The sequence below is a fragment of the Penicillium psychrosexuale genome, assembly GCF_028828465.1.
Source record: "Penicillium psychrosexuale strain IBT 29551 chromosome Unknown utg000004l, whole genome shotgun sequence".
Lineage (NCBI taxonomy): Eukaryota > Fungi > Ascomycota > Eurotiomycetes > Eurotiales > Aspergillaceae > Penicillium > Penicillium psychrosexuale.
In genome coordinates this window covers 3,542,403-3,562,923 of record NW_026643189.1, presented here as the reverse complement: position 1 = coordinate 3,562,923, position 20,521 = coordinate 3,542,403, and the positions used below count along the sequence as shown (strand labels likewise).

At 47.4% G+C, this 20,521-nt stretch overlaps 10 protein-coding genes across 10 annotated transcripts; 5 read left to right on the top strand and 5 right to left on the bottom strand.

Annotated features, from left to right (window-relative positions):
* Positions 1-240: 240 nt before the first annotated feature.
* On the top strand, positions 241-771 carry N7518_007208 (putative DRAP deaminase; the record flags this gene model as incomplete). The annotated part of the gene is made up of 1 exon (XM_057188135.1): positions 241-771. The coding sequence occupies one exon, from the start codon at positions 241-243 to the stop codon at positions 769-771; it is 531 nt and encodes a 176-aa protein (XP_057039838.1).
* A 754-nt stretch (positions 772-1,525) lies between these two features.
* On the top strand, positions 1,526-2,448 carry N7518_007207 (DUF3425 domain-containing protein; the record flags this gene model as incomplete). The annotated part of the gene is made up of 2 exons (XM_057188134.1): positions 1,526-1,658; positions 1,721-2,448. 2 exons carry the CDS (start codon positions 1,526-1,528, stop codon positions 2,446-2,448), a joined length of 861 nt encoding a protein of 286 aa, XP_057039837.1.
* Positions 2,449-2,719: 271 nt separating this feature from the next.
* N7518_007206 (MFS transporter) lies at positions 2,720-4,555 on the bottom strand (the record flags this gene model as incomplete). The annotated part of the gene is made up of 1 exon (XM_057188133.1): positions 2,720-4,555. One exon carries the CDS (start codon positions 4,553-4,555, stop codon positions 2,720-2,722), a length of 1,836 nt encoding a protein of 611 aa, XP_057039836.1.
* A 762-nt stretch (positions 4,556-5,317) lies between these two features.
* On the bottom strand, positions 5,318-6,457 carry N7518_007205 (uncharacterized protein; the record flags this gene model as incomplete). Its single annotated transcript, XM_057188132.1, has 3 exons — positions 5,318-5,636; positions 5,695-6,047; positions 6,122-6,457. 3 exons carry the CDS (start codon positions 6,455-6,457, stop codon positions 5,318-5,320), a joined length of 1,008 nt encoding a protein of 335 aa, XP_057039835.1.
* Positions 6,458-7,407: 950 nt separating this feature from the next.
* N7518_007204 (uncharacterized protein) lies at positions 7,408-8,236 on the top strand (the record flags this gene model as incomplete). Its single annotated transcript, XM_057188131.1, has 2 exons — positions 7,408-7,925; positions 8,023-8,236. 2 exons carry the CDS (start codon positions 7,408-7,410, stop codon positions 8,234-8,236), a joined length of 732 nt encoding a protein of 243 aa, XP_057039834.1.
* A 364-nt stretch (positions 8,237-8,600) lies between these two features.
* On the top strand, positions 8,601-12,863 carry N7518_007203 (uncharacterized protein; the record flags this gene model as incomplete). The annotated part of the gene is made up of 6 exons (XM_057188130.1): positions 8,601-8,893; positions 8,960-9,225; positions 9,284-10,077; positions 11,874-12,028; positions 12,076-12,402; positions 12,455-12,863. The coding sequence occupies 6 exons, from the start codon at positions 8,601-8,603 to the stop codon at positions 12,861-12,863; spliced, it is 2,244 nt and encodes a 747-aa protein (XP_057039833.1).
* A 94-nt stretch (positions 12,864-12,957) lies between these two features.
* On the bottom strand, positions 12,958-14,234 carry N7518_007202 (uncharacterized protein; the record flags this gene model as incomplete). The annotated part of the gene is made up of 2 exons (XM_057188129.1): positions 12,958-13,719; positions 13,767-14,234. 2 exons carry the CDS (start codon positions 14,232-14,234, stop codon positions 12,958-12,960), a joined length of 1,230 nt encoding a protein of 409 aa, XP_057039832.1.
* Positions 14,235-15,016: 782 nt separating this feature from the next.
* On the bottom strand, positions 15,017-16,706 carry N7518_007201 (Amino acid/polyamine transporter I; the record flags this gene model as incomplete). Its single annotated transcript, XM_057188128.1, has 5 exons — positions 15,017-15,713; positions 15,767-15,935; positions 15,991-16,269; positions 16,347-16,423; positions 16,480-16,706. 5 exons carry the CDS (start codon positions 16,704-16,706, stop codon positions 15,017-15,019), a joined length of 1,449 nt encoding a protein of 482 aa, XP_057039831.1.
* Positions 16,707-17,148: 442 nt separating this feature from the next.
* Positions 17,149-19,344, top strand: N7518_007200 (putative copper amine oxidase; the record flags this gene model as incomplete). Its single annotated transcript, XM_057188127.1, has 4 exons — positions 17,149-17,483; positions 17,534-18,110; positions 18,170-19,140; positions 19,209-19,344. The coding sequence occupies 4 exons, from the start codon at positions 17,149-17,151 to the stop codon at positions 19,342-19,344; spliced, it is 2,019 nt and encodes a 672-aa protein (XP_057039830.1).
* Positions 19,345-19,464: 120 nt separating this feature from the next.
* Positions 19,465-19,767, bottom strand: N7518_007199 (uncharacterized protein; the record flags this gene model as incomplete). Its single annotated transcript, XM_057188126.1, has 2 exons — positions 19,465-19,524; positions 19,585-19,767. The coding sequence occupies 2 exons, from the start codon at positions 19,765-19,767 to the stop codon at positions 19,465-19,467; spliced, it is 243 nt and encodes an 80-aa protein (XP_057039829.1).
* Positions 19,768-20,521: the final 754 nt, after the last annotated feature.

Genomic DNA, 20,521 nt, shown 5'->3' with positions numbered 1-20,521 from the left:
CCAACACCTTGGGATTGAAGTACGTAATATGTACCTACCCCTCCTTCGAACCACCAATCAGCTGGTTGCTTTAACTGCTCGTCGACGACCCCCGCCGACTCAGGAAAGATAACGGTAGGTATTTACCCAGAAACTCACTCCCTTTCACCTTTACCTTTGATATTTCTTGAGGACGCTGTGCTGATTTGGCGCATAAGAGGGATTGTTCGCGCATTGTATATTATTTCAGAGCGATATACTATGGGTTCAACGAATCCAACCTTCGCAGTTGGGGACCATGAGGCTTTCATGGAATTCGCTCTCATTCAGGCACAAAAATCACCGCCAGCTGCCAACAAATTCTGCGTCGGAGCCATACTTGTCGACGGCGCTAACGGCAAGATCCTATCAACAGGGCACTCGCTTGAATACCCGCGAGATTACAATGGAGACCTAGGCACCACGCACGCAGAGCAGTGTTGTTTCATCAAGATCGCCGATGAATACAACCTCTCTGAGGAACGCATCCATGAGGTCCTTCCGGATAACACGGTACTGTACACGACTATGGAGCCATGCAACGAAAGACTTAGCGGCAACATGAACTGCGCGACCAGGATCTTGAGGCTTAGGAGCGCCATCAAGACTGTCTACGTTGGAATCAAAGAGCCAGGGACATTTATCCCACACAATGATGGGCAGCAAAGGCTAGAGACGAACGGGGTCAAGGTCGTATTCCCTGTTGAACATTGGCGTGATAGGATCACCAAGGTCTCAATGACTGGACATTGAAGACTGAGATTGGGGTAGCGAAGAAAGGTTGCGGAAGCACCCGGACGGCCCGAGTCGCCACGTGGCTCTGAACCCTTTTTTCTCTTTGCTTGTGCAGAGTGCTTCGCCAGTATTATTTATGTTTTCTTCAAGATTTTGTGAATATATTGTGTGGCCTAGCTGGATTGAATCAAGTCATGCTTTACCCTTTCACACCGTCGCTCTCGCGGACATAGGCAGGAGGATACTACAAAGTAGTCAGCACAGCGAGATGCACATGTGGATACACATACAAGTGGAACTCGCAAGCAAGTGGCCAACACAACCGAGAATTTCATATGGAGAACATAAATGGGAGTTGACCCTCGGGACGATAGTTAACTGGTGAAGCAGGGACCCTGCCACGGGGGACAGGGGCACCGACAGCCCTGCCAGCGAAACAGGTGTGAGAGCAAAGTCGCTCACTGGGAATGGTAGGATGAGAGAGAGGAGAATACCAGGGGTGGCTACTAGAATAATGGAAGGTTGAAAGGAGGTTGAAGGTGTCTGCGTGCAATCATTTCTGCATCAGGGGTCCTTCATAGTTATCCCGACCTCGGGAGGTTCCGAGGTCAACATATCCGCTTAGTCATCCTCGTCATCTTCTAAACAGCCTTAACTCCGTGACCCACATCGCCAAGCCTAATTGGATTCTTCCATCCTCAACTGGCATGTGGTGGCAGCTCATCTTCAAACCTGTTAAGCAAAGTGTGACACCCTAGTGCAGACAGCCACAATGACCGAAATCTCGACTGTTGACCAAATCCCCATATCCGATGATGCCGAGCAGAAGACGGACAACGGGCCTGCATTGAGTGACCCGATCGAACGCCGTCGGCGACAGAACCGCATAAACCAGAGGGCTCACCGTACGTCACTTTCGCTGCAGTCTATTCAACAGAGGTTAATCTTTGCCGCCAATATTTGCCAGGAGAGCGCAAGCGACTGTCATTAATTAAAAACATCCACCAGAAGAGCCTAGTCTCATCCTCTAGTTCGACCTCTACCGTCCAAACGCAAGACCATTCTTCACAAGACCGTTCTTCGCAAGACAATCCGAAAGTCAACTTCAACCGCAGCCCCGAATTTCTACACAACACTCTGGAGAAATTCGCCAAGTCAGCGTATGAGAGTTACATACGGGGGGACCCGAGCACTGATCATCTTATGACCTTGACTAAGGTTAACGTATTTCGAGGATTCATGGAAAATCTGCGATTAATTGGTTGGTCGGAGTACTGGATCGACCTCGATGTCATTTCGCCGTTCAGTATAGCTTCGCCACAAACGCCCCCTAACATGGACGATAACAGCCTCCTTCCGATCAGCCTGCAGCCCACTCGAATTCAGAAATCGATACACCATCACCCGTGGTTGGACTTATTTCCTTTACCTAAGATGCGCGATAATCTCATCGAAGCCGGGGATGAATGGGATGATGAGCAGCTCTGTCACGATATCATGGGTTTCCGTGGCGATTCAACGATGGATGCAGGGCTGCTGGTTTGGGGAGACCCTTGGAACGTGCAGAACTGGGAGGTGACCGAGGGATTTCTGAAGAAATGGCAATGGGTTATTCGAGGATGCCCGGAATTGATGAACGCGACAAATAGTTGGCGTGCCCGTCGAGGGGAGAGACCAATATTCCGCTATATTTGAATCAACATAATTAAAACCTGGGAACCAGCTTTACCAATTTACTTAGCAGCCTACTATTAGGGGGAGGGGTTGTTGCATTATTGTGAACTAGGTGCTATCTATCAGAAAGTTGTATCGAAGAGCAAGTCTATAAAATAAAGGACGTGAAGCCAAACACCAAAAGCAACCCATGAGAACATCAGACGTCAAGATCATGAAAATAGTAGTCATGTCACACATAACCCCCGGGGGTTGGGGACCTCATATCGGAGACCTCGGGATGAGTTTGTACTTAGGTAACATGCTCTTTCTCCTCCTCTTTGGGAATTCGCACCCAAACCAACGTGATGAATGCCGCGACCACTTCACATGCAAGCCCGAACCACCAAATGGCACGGATTCCTTTCAAGCCGATGTCGCCATCTGGTCCCTGGTCGACTTGGGTGCCGATGGCATCTGCGACCGCTGTCATGATTGCGGAACTCAAGTTCTGCATTGTCACTAGCAGACTCCCAGCACTGCCTTGATAAGAGCGACGGACATTGCTGGTGATATAAATTGACGCTGCTGCAAAAGAGAGATCCGGACCGAAGGTAACGAGGGCCACACCAGGGAAGGACAGTGCCCAGTATGACGTGTTTGGGGTTTGTGGGAGGAAGAAGACGGGCCCCAAGCCAAATGCAACCATCGCAGTGAAATAGATATAGTGACCCGGGACCACGTGAAGAGTTCGACTCACCACCCAGGTCGCGAGCACCCCGACAATAGCATTGGGGAGAAGGTAGAGTGCAACCGTGAGCGGAGTATTTTGCTGGATTCGTAACCAGAACTGAACCGCATAAAACTGCCAGGCACCTTGGAAGCCACCGTAGCCGATGAAGTATGCAATCATTAATGGTGTAAAGCCTTTCGTCTTCCAGAGCCCATTGGGAATCAGAGGTCGCTCCACCCAGTGTTCGATGAAGAAAAACGCGATAATCAGAACAACGCCGACCGCAATCAAGGCGTAAGTGTAGGGCGGCCACATTTTCACAGCGCCTTGAGTCAACCCAAACAGCACACAGATACAGCCGATTGCGATGAAGCCAGCGCCAAGGAAATCAAATTGGCGAATGCTTGGTACATCGGCCCCGACAATGTCAGCAACTGGAAGGAGAGAGGGCATGGTAAACCAGGCTGCAAGAAGACATAGAGCACAAATAATAGCATTGGAACCGAAGATCCAGTACAGATAAGATTTCAGAGCACCGCCCTGAATCCCACCTAGCCAGAATCCAAAGGGCGAGGTTGCTGACATTGCAGAAAAGACGCGATTCTTCCGAAGGCCTGGCTTGTATACGCGACCAAGGATGCTCATGGACCCAGAGACCAATACCCCCACGGAGATCCCCTGCATTGCACGTACAACATAGAACAGAATCGCCGTCTTAGGGTGGATTGAGAAGACACCCACAATGTTCCAAATAGTTAGCCAGACGAAAGCCCCGATCATTAAGGACCTTGGAGGTGTCAAGTCACTCAATGAGCCGGATATGACCACTGAGAGACTAAGTGGAAGTGTGAAAGAACCGAGTAGCCAGGGAAGCTCGCTGTTGCGGATTCCAAGAGCTCCTTTGAACTCTTCTTGGGTGACTGTGATATCGGCGAGGAAAAACGAAAACAGTAGCAGGCCAGCCGAACAAACAAGAACAAAAATCACTTCTGCCGTTAAGCTACCAAGTTCGGGAGGAACACCTTGGGACTTTGACTCAGATGGAGAGCCAGCTTCCTCTTGTAGATCGGGCAACCGAGACGAACGGCGCGTTCCGATTCGTTCCATGCGGGTAGAGGGCACGGTATTGAGTTGATAGTCGTCATCCCCATGTCGATCAGTGATGGAAAGTGTCCGCGATAGATTTTCCAGAGCTTCTCCCATGTGCGAGTCCCTTCGGGTTCTCGTGGTAGGCACTGTGTACAATTCGGGGACATCTTGAGACTCCTCGGGATGGGAGGTGATGGATCTCCGCCTTGTCGACTCGTGGGTTGTTGCTGGCGTGAGACTCGAACTGAAAGTTCCCAATTCGTCTTCTTCAACACGAAAGCCTTTCTTGACGCTAGCATTATCGGAATCTAAATGTGTCAATGGCATATTGTCTCAGACACTCGGATTCGAGCGTCTTCATATATGACTGTCGAGTTATAGGAGACGAACAAAAGAAGCCATTTGAAAAAAAAAGATGGGAGGGGTATTTTTTCTGGTGAATTGTCAATTTGTGTGGGGGAACGGGGACGTCCAACGTGATTAGCAGCGAATTTAAGGTGGTGGAATGCGGAAACCAGAATCCGTGAACAGAAGATTATTGATAGAAATTTTCAGCAGGCTCAGGTGATTTGATATGTTTGGAGGGCTGGCGCTGGACAACTCTTAGGCGAGTGTGGCCTTCAAAACTTTCGGGCACGTTTGATGATCGAGACGCTTTGGGCGGGCGCGAAAGCACATATTTTGTTGGACTGGTCTGATATCATTGAGAACTTGTTGAGAAACATTCGAAATGCTTCCCAGGATCCCTTCTTAGGAGAACTTGAAGCTGGGGGGACTGTGCAAATAATTCAGTGACGTTTTTTGATCTGATAAATTAAGCATACAGTACTGCCGCGTTTAGCCGTTTACCAGATTCATGTTTTTATATCATCCCCGGCTCGGCGTAAGCGCGGGGATAACTACATTAGGATATAAGGATAAGTTATTTTTCATTCAACACATATGGATTTGTCGGATCAATATACTCATATTCCAATGCTCGGTAGCTGCCTGGTTCTACTGATATTTAATCAGTGCTGTTATTGTTGTGGTTGATCACATTCACATTAAACTAGTTGAGATGCCGTGACAAAAATGTATTGCACAAGCTCATGCCTTCAAATCCAGTTTCTCCTTTCTTCCCCATAGTTCCAGCCATTCTTCAACCGAAGCACCAGATCTGACCAGCTCATTCATGCATATGTTCCGCACATAGTCACATCGAATTACCTTCATGGCGTTACGGATATTATGGGGCGACGGAGATTCCAGGGCCTTTGCCACCCAATGGCCGTCAGGTGCATCTAATGCTAGCATGATAGGGTATGTCATCTCGCGGTTGTGCAAGTCTTCGGCCTCAGAGCCTTTCAGCTTTGCATACTCCGAAGAATAAACATTCTTGCAGTCATTTTGGAGCTGCGAATACCAGCTATATAAACGTCAAACCTAAATCATAGCATAAATCTGTAGGGCAGAGATTGACTTACGCAACTGTAGTTAACGTTTCATCCATGGAATCATTCTCTAGGACAATATGGCCTAGTAAACGGAATAATGAACCGGTCTTGAGAGAGGCCATTCTTCGATATGCCGCAATTCTGTCCGCAGTGGCGGTAGGAAACGCACCGATTCCATCCCTGCGCCAAACTAGGGATATATCTTGACCTTCAAGGATATCCTGGAGATCCTGCATCAACCATGGCGCGAGATTGGGGAAGTCCTTCGTTGTTTTGTTGAGAATCTGGGTAACTCTGTAGTAGGCGCGGTTTGCTGTTTCTGATGGGCCGTATATATTGTGAGCAGCGGGTCGTCCTTTGCGGTAATCGCTTCCGTCGGAGATCTAGAAGCATCTCAGTCAGATGGTTTATCTTGAGCCATATCAAAGAAAGTTGGAGGAGGGCTTTAGGCACTCACATCATCAACCAGCATTAGGCAAAGGTGTATAGCATCCATAATCTCCAACACCATCCGGTACTTAGGAGGGTCATCATTATGAAGGGTCGGGGATAGCTTGTGGACAAACGCTATCCAATGATGCTTGCCGTAGATTTCACGAAGATATTCATAAGGGCATTCAAGTTTGGTAATTCTCTCGGGATTCTTTCGTCCGACCAGGTAGGCTTTTTTGTCCCACCACCGAGGGATGTGAATGTGGTCAACAATTAGATATAGGAAGCCGCTCACAGCAACCATACCCAGGACAGGGCTGACCTGAAGAAAAAATTGGAACAGTCTTTCAAATAGACTCATAATGTAAAATGGATATGAATCGGCTTGCAATAACGAAGAGAGCAGGATATGCGAGAGAACAATCAACGTTTAAACATCTATACTTCGAAGAATTCCCTAAATGCTAGTCCTCCTGCCCAGAAAAGTAACAAGGAAAATGCTAGATCCACAACTGACGTCGCATTCTCTGCACATACTCTGGTGCTATCTCGCTTACGCATACCAGATACAGCAATACATCTTAAGTCAATGGCCAGTCTATGAGATTTCTGCAGGTCAATCTCAAAACATAGCGAGTAGAAATGAAGAATTCTTGTTTCCGGGGTTCCGAAATGTTGCATATGTACCTGTGATAAATTTCCCCTGTCTTGATATGCATGTAGGAGTTGCATTAGGGCGAAACGGGGTTTATTCTCGCATTGTGCAGGGAATATGAACACCTACATTATACAATATGATTGTATATCCCGATTGCGATAATGCACCGCAAACATTGAAATTGCTTTTTGAGTAATATACATTATTCAAATCTTTCAAATGTAGGTCAGATCTACGGTCATTTTAGCAGAATACCGCCTCATATTCTGCCCTACTAAGCACAGAGGAAATTAATTGAGAGGAAGATGACAAGGGTTTCTTTATCTTACATGAGGAATCAATTAATTAATCATGGCAACGCTAACTGACACCATGGACCGAGAATCCCGTCATGCACACTTATGACTTATGCAGGTGGTATTGAGGGCTGACATTTTCTATCTTACTCATGTGTATGTGTTGGTTGCAATTAAATTTGAACTCATGCATAATCACCCAGTTTTGAATAGCAGGGCTCAGAGAACGCCCTCATCACGGAAGCTGTCAGGGTATCTCTTCCTATGCTGAACCTATATATAGGCGTCGATTTGAGGGGCTTGATTCCACACTCAGAATTATTTGATTCTTTCTTTTTGATCTGCAAAATTGCCACAATGGACGGATTCGACCCCTCCCTAGCTCCGATAGAGTACCAAGCCGTGAAGCCTCTCGCCGATTTATTCATCCTCGGAGCTGCACTTGGGTGGGTGACCAATTATGTCGGAATGGTCTACACGTCGTTCAATGAAGGGACCTATGCAATGTCAATTCTGGCACTTTGTTGCAACTTTGCATGGGAGATTGTATATACCTTGATTTATCCCTCCAAAAATCGGCTTGAACGGGGAGTATTATTCCTAGCGATGATCATCAACTTTGGCATTATGTATGCCGCAGTCATCTTCTCGCCACGAGAATGGACCCATGCGCCACTGGTCGAGCAGAACCTCCATTGGATCTTCTCCATCGGAATCATCGGCTTCCTCACTGGGCACCTCGCTCTCGCCGCAGAAATCGGCGCTGCGTTGGCGTACACCTGGGGCGCTATTGTGGCCCAGCTGCTGCTGAGCGTTGGTGGTCTCTGTCAGCTTCTCTGTCGTGGAAGTACCCGTGGTGCTTCCTACACTCTATGGTATGCAGTCCTACTTTTGAGATCTGTCTTACGTGTAATATTATTGCCTCAAAGAGTATCGATCATCGATTGAAAAGCTTACGCTAACATATTTTAGGTTTTCTCGGTTCTTTGGCTCGTGCAGCGCGATGGGGTTCGCATTTCTGCGTTGGATGTATTGGCCGGAATCATTTGCATGGCTTAACAGTCCCCTTATATTGTGGAGTGTGGCTGTTTTCTTAATCGTGGATGGCTCTTATGGGCTATGTTACTGGTATGTTAAGCGGTACGAAAAGGTTTTTGGTACGCCACGGACAGAAAAGGTCAAATGATATGTGAACAATGACGATAGGATCACATCGATAGTCACATTATTGAAAGAAATCACGCAGAGATGAGATATTGAAAGGAATAAATTGCTTTTGTTTAAGGATCTCAAAATGTCACAGTACTATACTGTAGATAATTATGCAGTAAGATATGTAATCGTTCAATATATGCAGCCCCCTTCAAAAGGACATCAGGTAGAATTTCAAAGACATCCTACCCGGCCTCCTATCTACGTGGACAGGAGTCAGTCTCAAGAATGCGCACAAAAAGCCCTTCGTATTCCATATATATCCAAGTCAGTGGTATTTATTTTGAGTAAATAATAGGAGTCTATCTTAGCAGGTGCCCCTCTGTCTAAATACAAAAATGAGCAAGTCAGAGTTCCAAGTAATCATTGTCGGCGGATCAATCGGAGGCTTGACTCTGGCACATTGCCTACAACGCGCTGGGATTGACCATGTTGTCCTCGAAAAAGCGGGAAATCCAGCACCCCAAATTGGGGCATCGATCGGCATTTTCCCAAATGGAGCTCGCATTCTTGATCAACTCCAACTGTATGAGTTGGTCGAGAAACACATTGATCATCTGAGCACAGCAACCATCCGCTATCCCGACGGTTACAGCTTTCAAAGCTCTTTTCCCAAGGTCCTAAGTGAAAGGTTAGTTTTAGTTCATCTCATCTTTCCCGTGGAAGTATTTTTAATGGTTCTGATGGCATTGCACAGGTTCGGTTACCCAATCGCATTCCTAGATCGACAGAAGATGCTTGAAATACTCTATCACGGCTACCCAGATCATCGGAAGATCTGCCTGGACGAAAGAGTGACAAAAGTTGAGCCTTGCGGTGATACGGTTATAGTGAGCACGGGCAAGGGCTCTGTCTATCGAGGGCACCTTGTCGTCGGCGCAGATGGCGTCCACAGCAAAGTTCGGCAGGAAATCTGGAATGCGATCGAGAAGACAGGCTCGGGAGCGGCAATCGAGAGATTCGGTAAGTGACAATGAGCTATATTATTCTCTGATTTGCATGGGAGCTGAGCGCTGCACAGGCCTCACGGCGGAGTTTCGCTGTATCTTCGGCATCTCCTCCCCCATCGAGGGGTTGATTATAGGAGAGCAGGTGAATGCATTATTTGATGGTTTGACCATCATTACAATCCATGGAAAAAATGGGCGCGTGTATTGGTTCGTCATACAGAAGTTGGATAAGAAATATACTTACCCGAACTGCCCTCGCTACATGACAGGCGACATTGAAATTGCGGCAGAGGAACTGAGAAGTATAGTATTCTACAAAGACTTTAAGTTCGGGCAACTGTGGGAGAATCGTGAGACAGCCTCCATGACCGTCTTGGAGGAACACATATTTGAAACCTGGCATCATGACCGGCTAGTTCTTCTGGGCGACAGTGCTCACAAGGTAACTCCTAATATCGGGCAGGGCGCCAATATGGCAATAGAGGATGCCGCAGCTCTGGCGAATCTACTGCAACGATTACGGAAGGGCTCGGGAAATTGGCCTCCCACAGATGGACAGGTGGAGGCTCTTTTGAATCAATATCGCAATATTCGCCATGGCCGCGTCAAGTCAGTCTACAAAAGCTCCCGCTTTTTGGTCCGCCTACATGCTCGAGATGGCCTACTTAAGACTCTTCTTGGTCGATACTGTGTACCATATGCTGGCGACTTGCCTACGTATATCGGATCCAAATCTATTGCCGACGGAGTGATGTGTGATTTTCTGCCTCCCCCAAAGCGCAGTGGAGGCGGATGGGAGAGATATCGGACTAAGGACTTGAATTGGGGGTGGATGCAAGCTACCTTGTATATCATCATCTTTGCTGTTCTGTATATATCTATCAACTGGTATTGGGGTATGGCAGACCGACCCGCAGGCGGTAGAGCATAATAAGCCAATAAGATAACACAAACTAGCATGAAGGCGGTGTAATCACCATCCTTGGAACCTTACTCAGTTCAAAAAAATGAAGCTATTCCCACGATACAAATCTCCGCATACACCCATTTCTAGGCGTTGAAGCAATTGCGACCGTCTAAATGATTTGTGGGGTGGGAATAGCTTTACTTCAATGGTTTATATAGTCGGGGACGGTTTTCAACGCTAGGGATTCGAAGAAACTGATGGTTTCTAGGGTGGGAATAGCTTCAACTTACAGTATACTATAACTAGAGCGGTGTCGAAAGCGGTCTAAAATTCAGGCATATTTAGGCATCAACCCCGCAAAACTAGGCGTGAGACGACAGTTCACCCAACTGTGTGGTGGCCCACCCAAATCACATGACTAATAGCCTATCTTATCTCCACCAGTTATATTTCACGTGATTTAAGTGGGCCGCCGGTTGGGTGAACTGCCCCCTGTCGCGGTTTTTGCTGCGGGCCACAATCGTTGCGCCATCCTCAGCTGAAGATCGCATGATATGGGTCTACATTTTCTTCCGCGTTATATTCCATGGTTTAACATGGTTCATGCCGGGAAGTGCAGATCAAGTACATCGAGGTGGCATGCACAAATCCCTCAGGTGCCCCGACAAAGAATCAGCTTCTTTTCTTTATAGAGAATATCAATTGATCGCATATGCCAGGGCAGTTTGCTAGAATCGCGGGGCGATCAGGCCGTACGGCGATGCCTAGCGTTGATGGCTGACACGGGTCATGCTCTATAAGGATGTGGATAAACATCATGAAACTAACTGCATTATATTGCTTGGACTTGTCAGACTATCTAAACTGTGCGGGGAGGTCCGAGATCCATTTTGGTCGCATATTGAGGAATAAGTTCAGGTGATATCGTCGAGGTTTCATGGCATTCTACGCGTTGTGCGCGTTTACCCGGGCGAAAATATATCGACATGGTTCAGGTATTAGCAATCCTAGAGATGTTGGACCTGATGTGCATCTAATATGCATGCTCACATGCATGCTCCTCCATATTCATTAGGGTGAGATCCACAATTGATCGTACGTCCGGCTCGGTCCGCTTCGCCGGAACTGATTCTCGTTTGGTGAATGGTTCCTTTGAGATTCCTCGTCTTTGTACCTCCCCAGTCGTGTTAGAAATCATGGCCACTATTATGATTTCCCATCCATGCGGTTCTTTCTCGAGTTTGCATTTATCGCATAGGGATGTCTACATCTTGCTTCTTGGCTGCACTTGGCCTCACGCCTGCAGTCATGCACCTGAATTTGCATGAAGCCTCCAAGAGAGCAGAAGTTTTCCGACCTTCCGGGGAGCCTGTACTGACATATGACGTAAAAGAGAGTTTGTGATATGAAAGGTTGGTTTTCTCGCAAAAACGGCGAAGGGTTGTTTAGAACTTTCTTGAGAGACGAATGGAAACATGCTCGGCCTAACAGCAGCAAAGATCTTCGCTTTTATTTCCCAGTACCTTTCCCCGACAACATTCTTTACCAACCATAAGCCGGCTTCGACATATCACCATAGGAGTCCAGATCTCAGAAGCTTCCAAATACTCCACTCCCAAACAAATCATACCCAACAAAAGTTCCAGTTAAATGACGAGAGCGATAGTGGAGCTCGCGAGATCAGCGAGCCGTATGAGAAGGTATGATAAGGCCTTGCTTCTGGAACTGCATTATCTAACCTCCTGAAACTTCAGATTGTGTGCGCTCCGTTAGAATATTTACTCTCTATTCCAGGGAAAGATATCCGGGGCAAATTGATATCAGCTTTCAATGAATGGCTCCATCTGCCGGATGATAAATTGGCCATTGTGAAAGAAGTCATTGATCGGCTGCATACAGCATCGCTACTGTAAGTTCAGTCAGCCTTTACTAGAAGCCGCGCTAAGACGTATGCAGGATAGATGATATTCAGGACGCATCTCGTCTCCGTCGGGGACATCCCGTAGCTCATGATGTCTTTGGCATCGCCCAAACCATCAATGCAGCCAACTACGCATACTTTCTACAACAGAAAAGGCTGAGTGAGATCAATGACCCGCGCGCATTTCATATTTTCACTCAAGCACTCTTGGATCTACACGTAGGCCAAGGAATGGACCTCTACTGGCGTGACGCGCTGGTGTGTCCCACAGAAGCGGAATACACCCGTATGGTTATGTACAAAACTGGTGGATTGTTTCGACTTGCAGTGGAATTGATGCAAATCCAAAGCACTACGACTACGTATGATGAGCCCAGTCGTACAATCTCGAACCACTTAGCTGACTTGATCTAGGGACCTTTCCCGACTGGTGGAGCTATTGGGAATCATCTTCCAGATCCGGGATGACTATATGAATCTGCAGAGCGGGATTTATGCGGAGAAAAAAGGATTGATGGAGGACTTGACAGAGGGAAAGTTCTCCTATCCTGTGATTCATAGCATCCGTGCGGTTCCAGGCAACACGCAACTCATCAATATTCTCAAGCAACGCAGTGAAGACAGAGCAGTCAAAGTTCGTGCCGTGCAGTACATGGAGTCAACCGGGAGTTTTCAGTACTGCCGGGAGGTATTAGGAGGGTTGATGGAGCAGGCGCGAAGCCATGTTGACGAGCTGGAGATACTCTTGGGGCCCAATCAGGGAATTCATCATATTCTTGATTTACTTGAGGTCTACCCGCCAGATGTGAATCCGGGGCCATGAGTCCATGAGTCTATAGCTACATCCTGAATGAACATATGGGGTTCTTTTTAATCGGCGATGGTTAACCATGGATATTATCCATCTACTAGCTTTATTATATATTCCCACCATGCAGAGCTCGAAGACCTTTTCGCCGAACCATCCCCAGAGCTGCTTTTATCCACGCAATTTCGTCACCATGACCAGGCCGATTCCGTAAACTATCAAGCACAATCCCAAGCGCGGGACTAACAGATAACGGGCCAGCTAGCAGCATGCCATCTTTCAAAAAGTATTCCACAGATTGGCAGACTCGATGTGCTACAGATAAGTACTCTCCACAGCGGTCAATGGGATTTATCACTTCCGAAGCAGAACCTTGATCTAACTCAATATCAAGAGCCACACAGCTAGACTTCTCAAGGTTTGTGATCCTTTCCAAGTGCTGGTACATATTTGAAAGACCCGACCAGAGCATTGTTCGCGTTGCCCATAGGAGTATCAGCGTAGCAGCGATCTGGGAGTTTTGGAAACAGAAAACGACTGGGAACAGATTCTCAGAATCAACCAAAGGCTCTGTTTGTGATAGCACACGCCAGTATAACACGTCTAACGCCGATCTCCGCATTTCGTCATAAGTATCATCCAACTGTTTGTCAATCTGCCAGCATTTATGAATCAAATGGTGGAGTAAATCGACTTGTTGGATGAAGCTTAGGCGGGGCAATGATCGCACACGTTCCAGAATCATAGGGGCTTGGGCGAGGCAATCTGTTACGTGATCATGAGACGTTTTCGGTATTCCTGCCCAAGGCTGTTCCATCCAAGTAGACTCGAAGAAGATAGTCGAAGTATAGTGTTTCAGAGAGAACAAGATCTAAGATCAAGGTGATCAATAAACAAACAAGGTTGCTGGGGGTTTACAAGACCTACCGCCGGGACTCGAGCACCAAGAAACAATCGATGTCCCGCGCCTAAAGAATGCATCTCATGACCGCGGGATTGAATCAAAGTGATTATACCACCACAGTGATTAAAATGCCCTTCGGATCCCATGTTGGGGGATTCAAGGGCCTCGTAAAGACTGAGTGCCATGCACGCAGCCAAAGTTCCATCTTCGCGCATGAGACTGGGGTCCCATAATGCCTTTTGCAGCTGTCGAAGGCCCTGGATATAGTGATTTAGACCTTGCTTGACGAGGGAATTATTGTGAAACACGTGTCCAAGCGCCGAGGCGGCGACTGCTGCGCTTGACATCTCTAGTGCTTGAATTTTGGTAGGCAACTCCCCAAGTAAGGGAATCCAGGAGTGTGATGTTAGGGGCCAATCGAATGGAAAACAGTTCAGCAGGAAGGCTTGGATCAAGTTATGGCATTCGATGCGTCTATGCATTGTCGCGTATGCAAAGCTTGTCTCGATAAAGGAGCGGGTGAATTCATTGCCTGTAACCACGGTCGCTGAACTGGAGACAGCAGACTTCGACTCTGTGCTTTTAGTAACTCCCTGTAGAGAAGCAGAGGGTCTGAGAAAGATATGTGTTTTCTCAGCATCTGGTTGAACCAGCACGAATACTGTGTCTTTCTGGTACCCGCCACATACTCGGTTTGAGCGCGTACATTTTGCACATACCGGCTTTTTCTGGTCACACTAAATACAAGTCAGTCGGTTCTTTATGTGTATTCGGACGTAGCGTTACTCACTGCAATCTTTCTTTTCCGACAGGTGTTGCAACCCCTTGACTTACCAGCTACTCCAACCATCTCATAATATGGTCGAGCCTCTTATGATGGTATCACATCACAGCTGAGAATCAATACTTCTGAAATAACGCTTAATCGTGCTTTTGTTCATTTGAGTCAGAGTTTTGCTCAGATTAGTGACGTTCGTTCGTGGGTTCGTGGGGTTGGTTTGGGGGAAGGTTGGGGGCTCTGCATAAGTGGGGCCAAAGTACACCAATCAGGTATCGATTCTATAATAGTTCCCGACGCTAAGCCCAAAAAGGTGGTGATCTTGCGAGAGCATCTATGGTGAGAATTTCAGCACAGCCGGGTTGTTCTTAGGGAGAATCGAAGAAATATATCTATAAAAAAGCATATTTATTCCCACCTAAAAGCCTTATAATTTTCGTTCATTACTTCTTGACAAGTGAGAAGCTTGCACCTTAGAAGAACGAACTATTCAACAACTTCGAAATCAACATCCGGCTCCACCGTTGGGAAAGTGCTGAAAACCATTGCTATGATGAGCCAAAGGATGGCAACGATGTTGACGACTGGGCCCCATCGTGGCCCTAGGTTGAATGATCCTGAGCCAAGTCCACGGACAATCGCTGCTGAGCTTCGCCGACCATATATCAACATGAACACAATCGGGGAAATATACGAGGCATACATTCCCAAAATAGCCATAGATAATACCGCGTTGAAGGCGGTTGAGCTGCCGAGATAGATCAACCCAAGCAGCATTTGGAGAAAGCCAACCACGAGAACCATGCGCACCGGGACTTTCAGTGTGGGGCTCACTTCTGCGAAGAATTCCGACGCTGGCAACCCATTGTCCCGTGCGAATGCCCAGGCTGTACGGCTAGTAGATGTCACACATGCAGCATTGGCAGCCATCGCGATCAAGGTGATGCATAGGACTAGCACGGAGGCACCAGCCGAGGAGCCAGTGACATTTAAAAAGAGCTGGATGAACGGAAATCCCGTCTTAGACTCCAGTAAGGATTCTAGATCTCCCAAAGAGAACAGTAGGACAATAGTATATACTAGGCCAATTACTCCGTTGATAACGACACTGCCTATCATGGCCAGTGGTACATTACGGGACGGTTTTGGCATTTCCTCGCTTAAATGGCAAGCTGCATCATATCTGGAATGAATAGTTAGCTCTCAACCCACTGCGAGTATATCGGACAATCGTACCCAAGGAAAGGATATACAGTGCTCAACAACCCTACTAACCAGGAAACCCCATCATTGTCCCATCCACTGGTGTTGGAGAATTCGACGAAGACATAACTTGCAGAGTGCTTCTCGGACATTGCTCCCAAAACGGCCACTATTACAACGAAGCCAATGACGTGCAATACACCTGTTGTAAGTCAGACCATGATTTTTTTGTCAAATGTTTGGGGCATTTCTCTTACCGGCTGTTGTATTGGTGTGAGGCAAGATCTTGGAACCCCAGATATTGACCGCAGTCGAGTAAGCTAATATGAGCCAATAGAAAAGCATGCCTTGCCATCTAGTTGGGTTATAGGAGTCGAGATGGTTCAATGTGATGAGTGCCTGTAGCTGCAAGCCTGCGGCGAAGGCTGCCGAGGCAGAAAACACCAACTGCCCGCCGATTGAAATCCAACCCGTAAACCAAGATGCGGTGGCCCGATATGATGCCGGTGTGAGACAATGAACCCAGTGGTATTGTCCTATCAAGTATAGCCAATTGTGTCAACATCTAAAATCACCTGGATAAGTATCCATGGAGGAGAGTGGTTGATCGTACCGCCAGCAGTAGGGTAGATAGAGGCAATTTCGCTCAGCGAGAGGACAATGAACATTGTACCAATCAAGGTAATCACACTAAGTGGCCATTCAATCAGCCTTCCGATATGAAAGTATCGTTGAAAACGACTCACTAGTTATAAAACAAGCATGGTGCTCCGCCATTGGTAAGGGCCGCAGCGACAACCGAGGATAACGCCTCCCAGGTGGCCATTAGGGAGATTTGGAGACAAACGATTGACCATAGAGAGAAGTCACGACGGAGCTCTTGGACATGACCAAGGGCTGCAAGTTGGTCTTCATCGCTGATGGGTTTCTCTGGAGCGAGCACTTTAGTTTCATGGTCTAGTATGGAATCCATACTTTACACTCCTCGATGACGGAGATATTTTGGAATAAGTTCAGGAGGAGAAGATAGACAGTATACACAACAGGACGTTCTTCCGAGGTCTATATAGACCTCCTATGGCTATCAGAGGGGAAATTACGGGATATGCATAATGTCAATACTCGTACACGGCCATGATCCGCACAGCCTATCAACCACATATTCACATAGAAAGCGACCTCGGGATGAAAGAAACTCGTATTGCTTATCTTCGCAGGCGGAGATATCGTTTCTTTGTATTGTTCCCCGCATTTTTGTGGTCTTTCTGTTGCCTATCATTGTCTATATCATGGAATCATTCCGGATCTCCACATGTCAGCGGAACCCTTTCCGAGCATGTACGTACTGGTATAAGTTGGCTGGGAGCTGCAGGTCCCCGGTAAAATTAATAAAACCATAACTTCCCTTCCTTATTATGTCTCACCCTCATCCACTTAGTAATCTCTCCATCGAGGAGACAAATTTGGCCCGCGATGTGGTCAAAGCTGCTCACCCAAACGTCGTGATCGACTTTCGGGAGATCTTCCTACAAGAACCACCCAAAGCTCAGCTCCAGGAGTTTCTAGCTCTTGAACATGCCGGTCGCTTAAGCCCAACTACCCCACAGCCCCCGCGTCTCGCTCTGTGCCAATACGATGTGATCGGAGCGGACCGCATTCCTCAGTTCCACGAATCTGTGATCGACGTGGTTTCGCAGTCACGGGTGAAACATACGGTGGTGGGGAGGGAGCATCATGCCAGTTTGACACTGTAGGAAAGAATTGAGGTTGAATATCCAGGGTTTCCTAACGATTGATTAGGAGCGAATTTGATGTTCTCGTCGATAAATGCATGACATCACCATTTTTCCAGAAAGCATTGTCGGAATTCGATCTCCCTGAAGGGTTCGAGGTCGTGATTGAGCCATGGCCGTATGGTGGCTTGGATCATACCGATGAAAATCGTCGTTTTTTTCAAGGCCTTTGTTTCGCTCAGGATAAACGCTCTGGGAATGAAGACTCCAATTTCTATTCGTTCCCCTTGCCCATCATCCCTGTGATGGATGCCCACACCCAAGAGATCATCCGGGTAGATCGACCCGCCACAGGCGGCAAAGGTGATGGTCTACTTGAACAGACTTTCAAGCGGGATATAATTGGTCATTGCAAGTCCTCCGAATACGTGCCAGAGCTGTTGCCTGAGGGGACGCGCAAGGATCTCAAACCACTGAATGTGGTCCAGCCTGAGGGTCCGTCCTTCCGAGTCACCAACGAATCTCTGGTCGAATGGCAGAAGTGGCGGTTTCGTGTTGCTTTCAATCCGCGAGAGGGTGCGACCATTCATGATGTCTCGTATGATGGTCGTAGCGTGATGCACCGGCTGGCCATCAGCGAAATGGTAAATTATATGTTATCCCAAACATATAGCTAGGAACTAATTGTGCTTCGCTTGTTCAGACCGTTCCGTATGCCGACCCTCGATCCCCTTTCCACCGGAAACAGGCCTTTGACTTTGGCGATGGCGGCGGCGGAAACATGGCTAACAACCTTTCGCTGGGCTGTGACTGTCTCGGAGTCATTAAATATTTCGACGCCATTGTCACCCGGGAAGACGGCACCGCCCAAACCCTTCCGAATGTGATTTGTCTCCACGAACAGGACAATGGAATTGGATGGAAGCATTCCAACTGGCGTACCGGGCGCGCTGTGGTCACGCGGAACCGGGAGCTTGTTGTCCAGTTTATTATCACACTGGCCAACTATGAATATATCTTTGCCTACAAATTCGATCAGTCGGGTGGAATTACAGTCGAGGCACGCGCAACAGGTATATTGAACGTGGTCAATATCGACGCTGGTAAGTTCAGTGAGTATGGAAATGTGGTGAGCGGTGGTGTTCTCGCTCAGAACCACCAGCACATTTTCAATATACGAATTGATCCAGCTATCGACGGCCCCAACAATTCAGTGGTCGTGGAGGAATCTCACCCAGTCCCAATGAATGCGGTGACCAACCCCAACGGGAACTTCTATAAAGTCACCAAGCAGACCATAGAGCGTGCATCTTGGATCGATGCCGCTCCGCAGCTCAATCGGACCATCAAGATGATCAATCCCCACATAACGAATCCTATCAGTGGAAACCCCGTGGGATACAAATTCATTCCACTAGCCACTCAGACTCTATTGGCCGATCCTGCATCGGTGCAGGCGCGCCGGGCTCAATTTGCTCAACACCACGTTTGGGTCACGAAGCACCGCGACGGGGAGCTCTATGCTGGAGGTCGTTATACTTTGCAGAGTCAAACAGAAGTCGAAGGTGTCTCTGATGCTGTCCTTCGAGGTGACTCTGTTGTTGACACCGACGTGGTGGTTTGGCACTCCTTTGGCATTACCCACAATCCTCGTGTGGAAGATTGGCCCGTGATGTATGTTGATCGCATTTTTCTTCTTTCCACTCGTTCTTCTTCGCATCACTCTAACTCAAGTACAATAGGCCCGTCGAGATTTTCCAGCTCATGATCCGGCCTGCGGACTTTTTTGTCGCCAACCCATCGCTCGATGTTCCTTCCAACAAGAATATATCGTCACGTCTAGCTGACTCGGAATGCTGTCGAAAGTCGCATATTTAGCTATTATTCAAAAAGAAGGGGCATTGAACATAGAGAAAGGATTGTGTATAAAAATTTGAATAAATGAAAAAAGAATTCAAGATTAAACAGATTAAACATAGAAAAGTCGTTTTGTACATGTTAAACCGCAGGCAATGCCAGGCCACCCACAGACCATGGTGCTAGTTGGATACTTAGGAACTTGCTGTTGATTGCATAAAAAAGAAAAGAAAAATAGAAGAATAGAAAATGTCAGCTTACGTGCCATAGCGAGATAACCTCACGAACGGACAACCTGAGAGTCCCATTTTCCCATATCCGAAGTCTGTGGTATAGTTCCATTTCGAATCGTTCACGACCATTGGGGGCTTCGTTTATTTGGGTTACCATACCTTCGCCCGGTGGAAGATCCGACTCGAATGGTTTCTCACCAGCACCCCTCATGTTCGAAAGCACACACTGGCGGAAATGCCAGCGTAGACAGCTATCAGAGACCTTATCTGGGTCATCGTCGTTTCGGCAAACGGGATCCAGCTGTCTCCCATCTACATGAAACCTGTCATTCTTGAAGCAGGTGATTTTGTAATTGTTTAATCCTTAGCTCCTCCGTCTCTTCTCTCTTCTTTCTTTTCTTCCCCAGAGTCTCTCAGTCCATACTACAAATACATTCGCATTCGCACTATCTGACATGCGAGCACCCCATTTTTGACGATAGAGAGACTTTTCCCTGATTCGTGGATTTCTGCATCGGCCCGCCCCGCAATACCCGTCCAATCAACGTCGTCACAGTAATTGATCTTTGCACGTTACATTAAGCACATTACATCATCTTTGGTCACTCTAACGTAATTCACATACGAGCCGCCACCACATACGACCCGCCACCCCATTCAATAATCTAGTTTTTAAATATATTTATCTCAACCATAACGCCATTAAATTAATTAAACTAAATTCAACTATCTTTCTGGATACCTGTTAATTTTATGCCCAGTTCTTCTACACCCACTACACCTTACTGCAGCCTGTAGACGTGGTTCTAACCCTGATTGAGAGCTTCTACTTAGGGGGGGGGGGGTGCTTCAGCTACTTCTACCGGCGTAGCAATCAATTGAGAAGCTTCCTAAACAGAGAGGCCTTCTTCGGCAGGTATCTGCCTTCTAGATCGGGTCCGTTTTTGCTTCTTCTTCTCATTTTT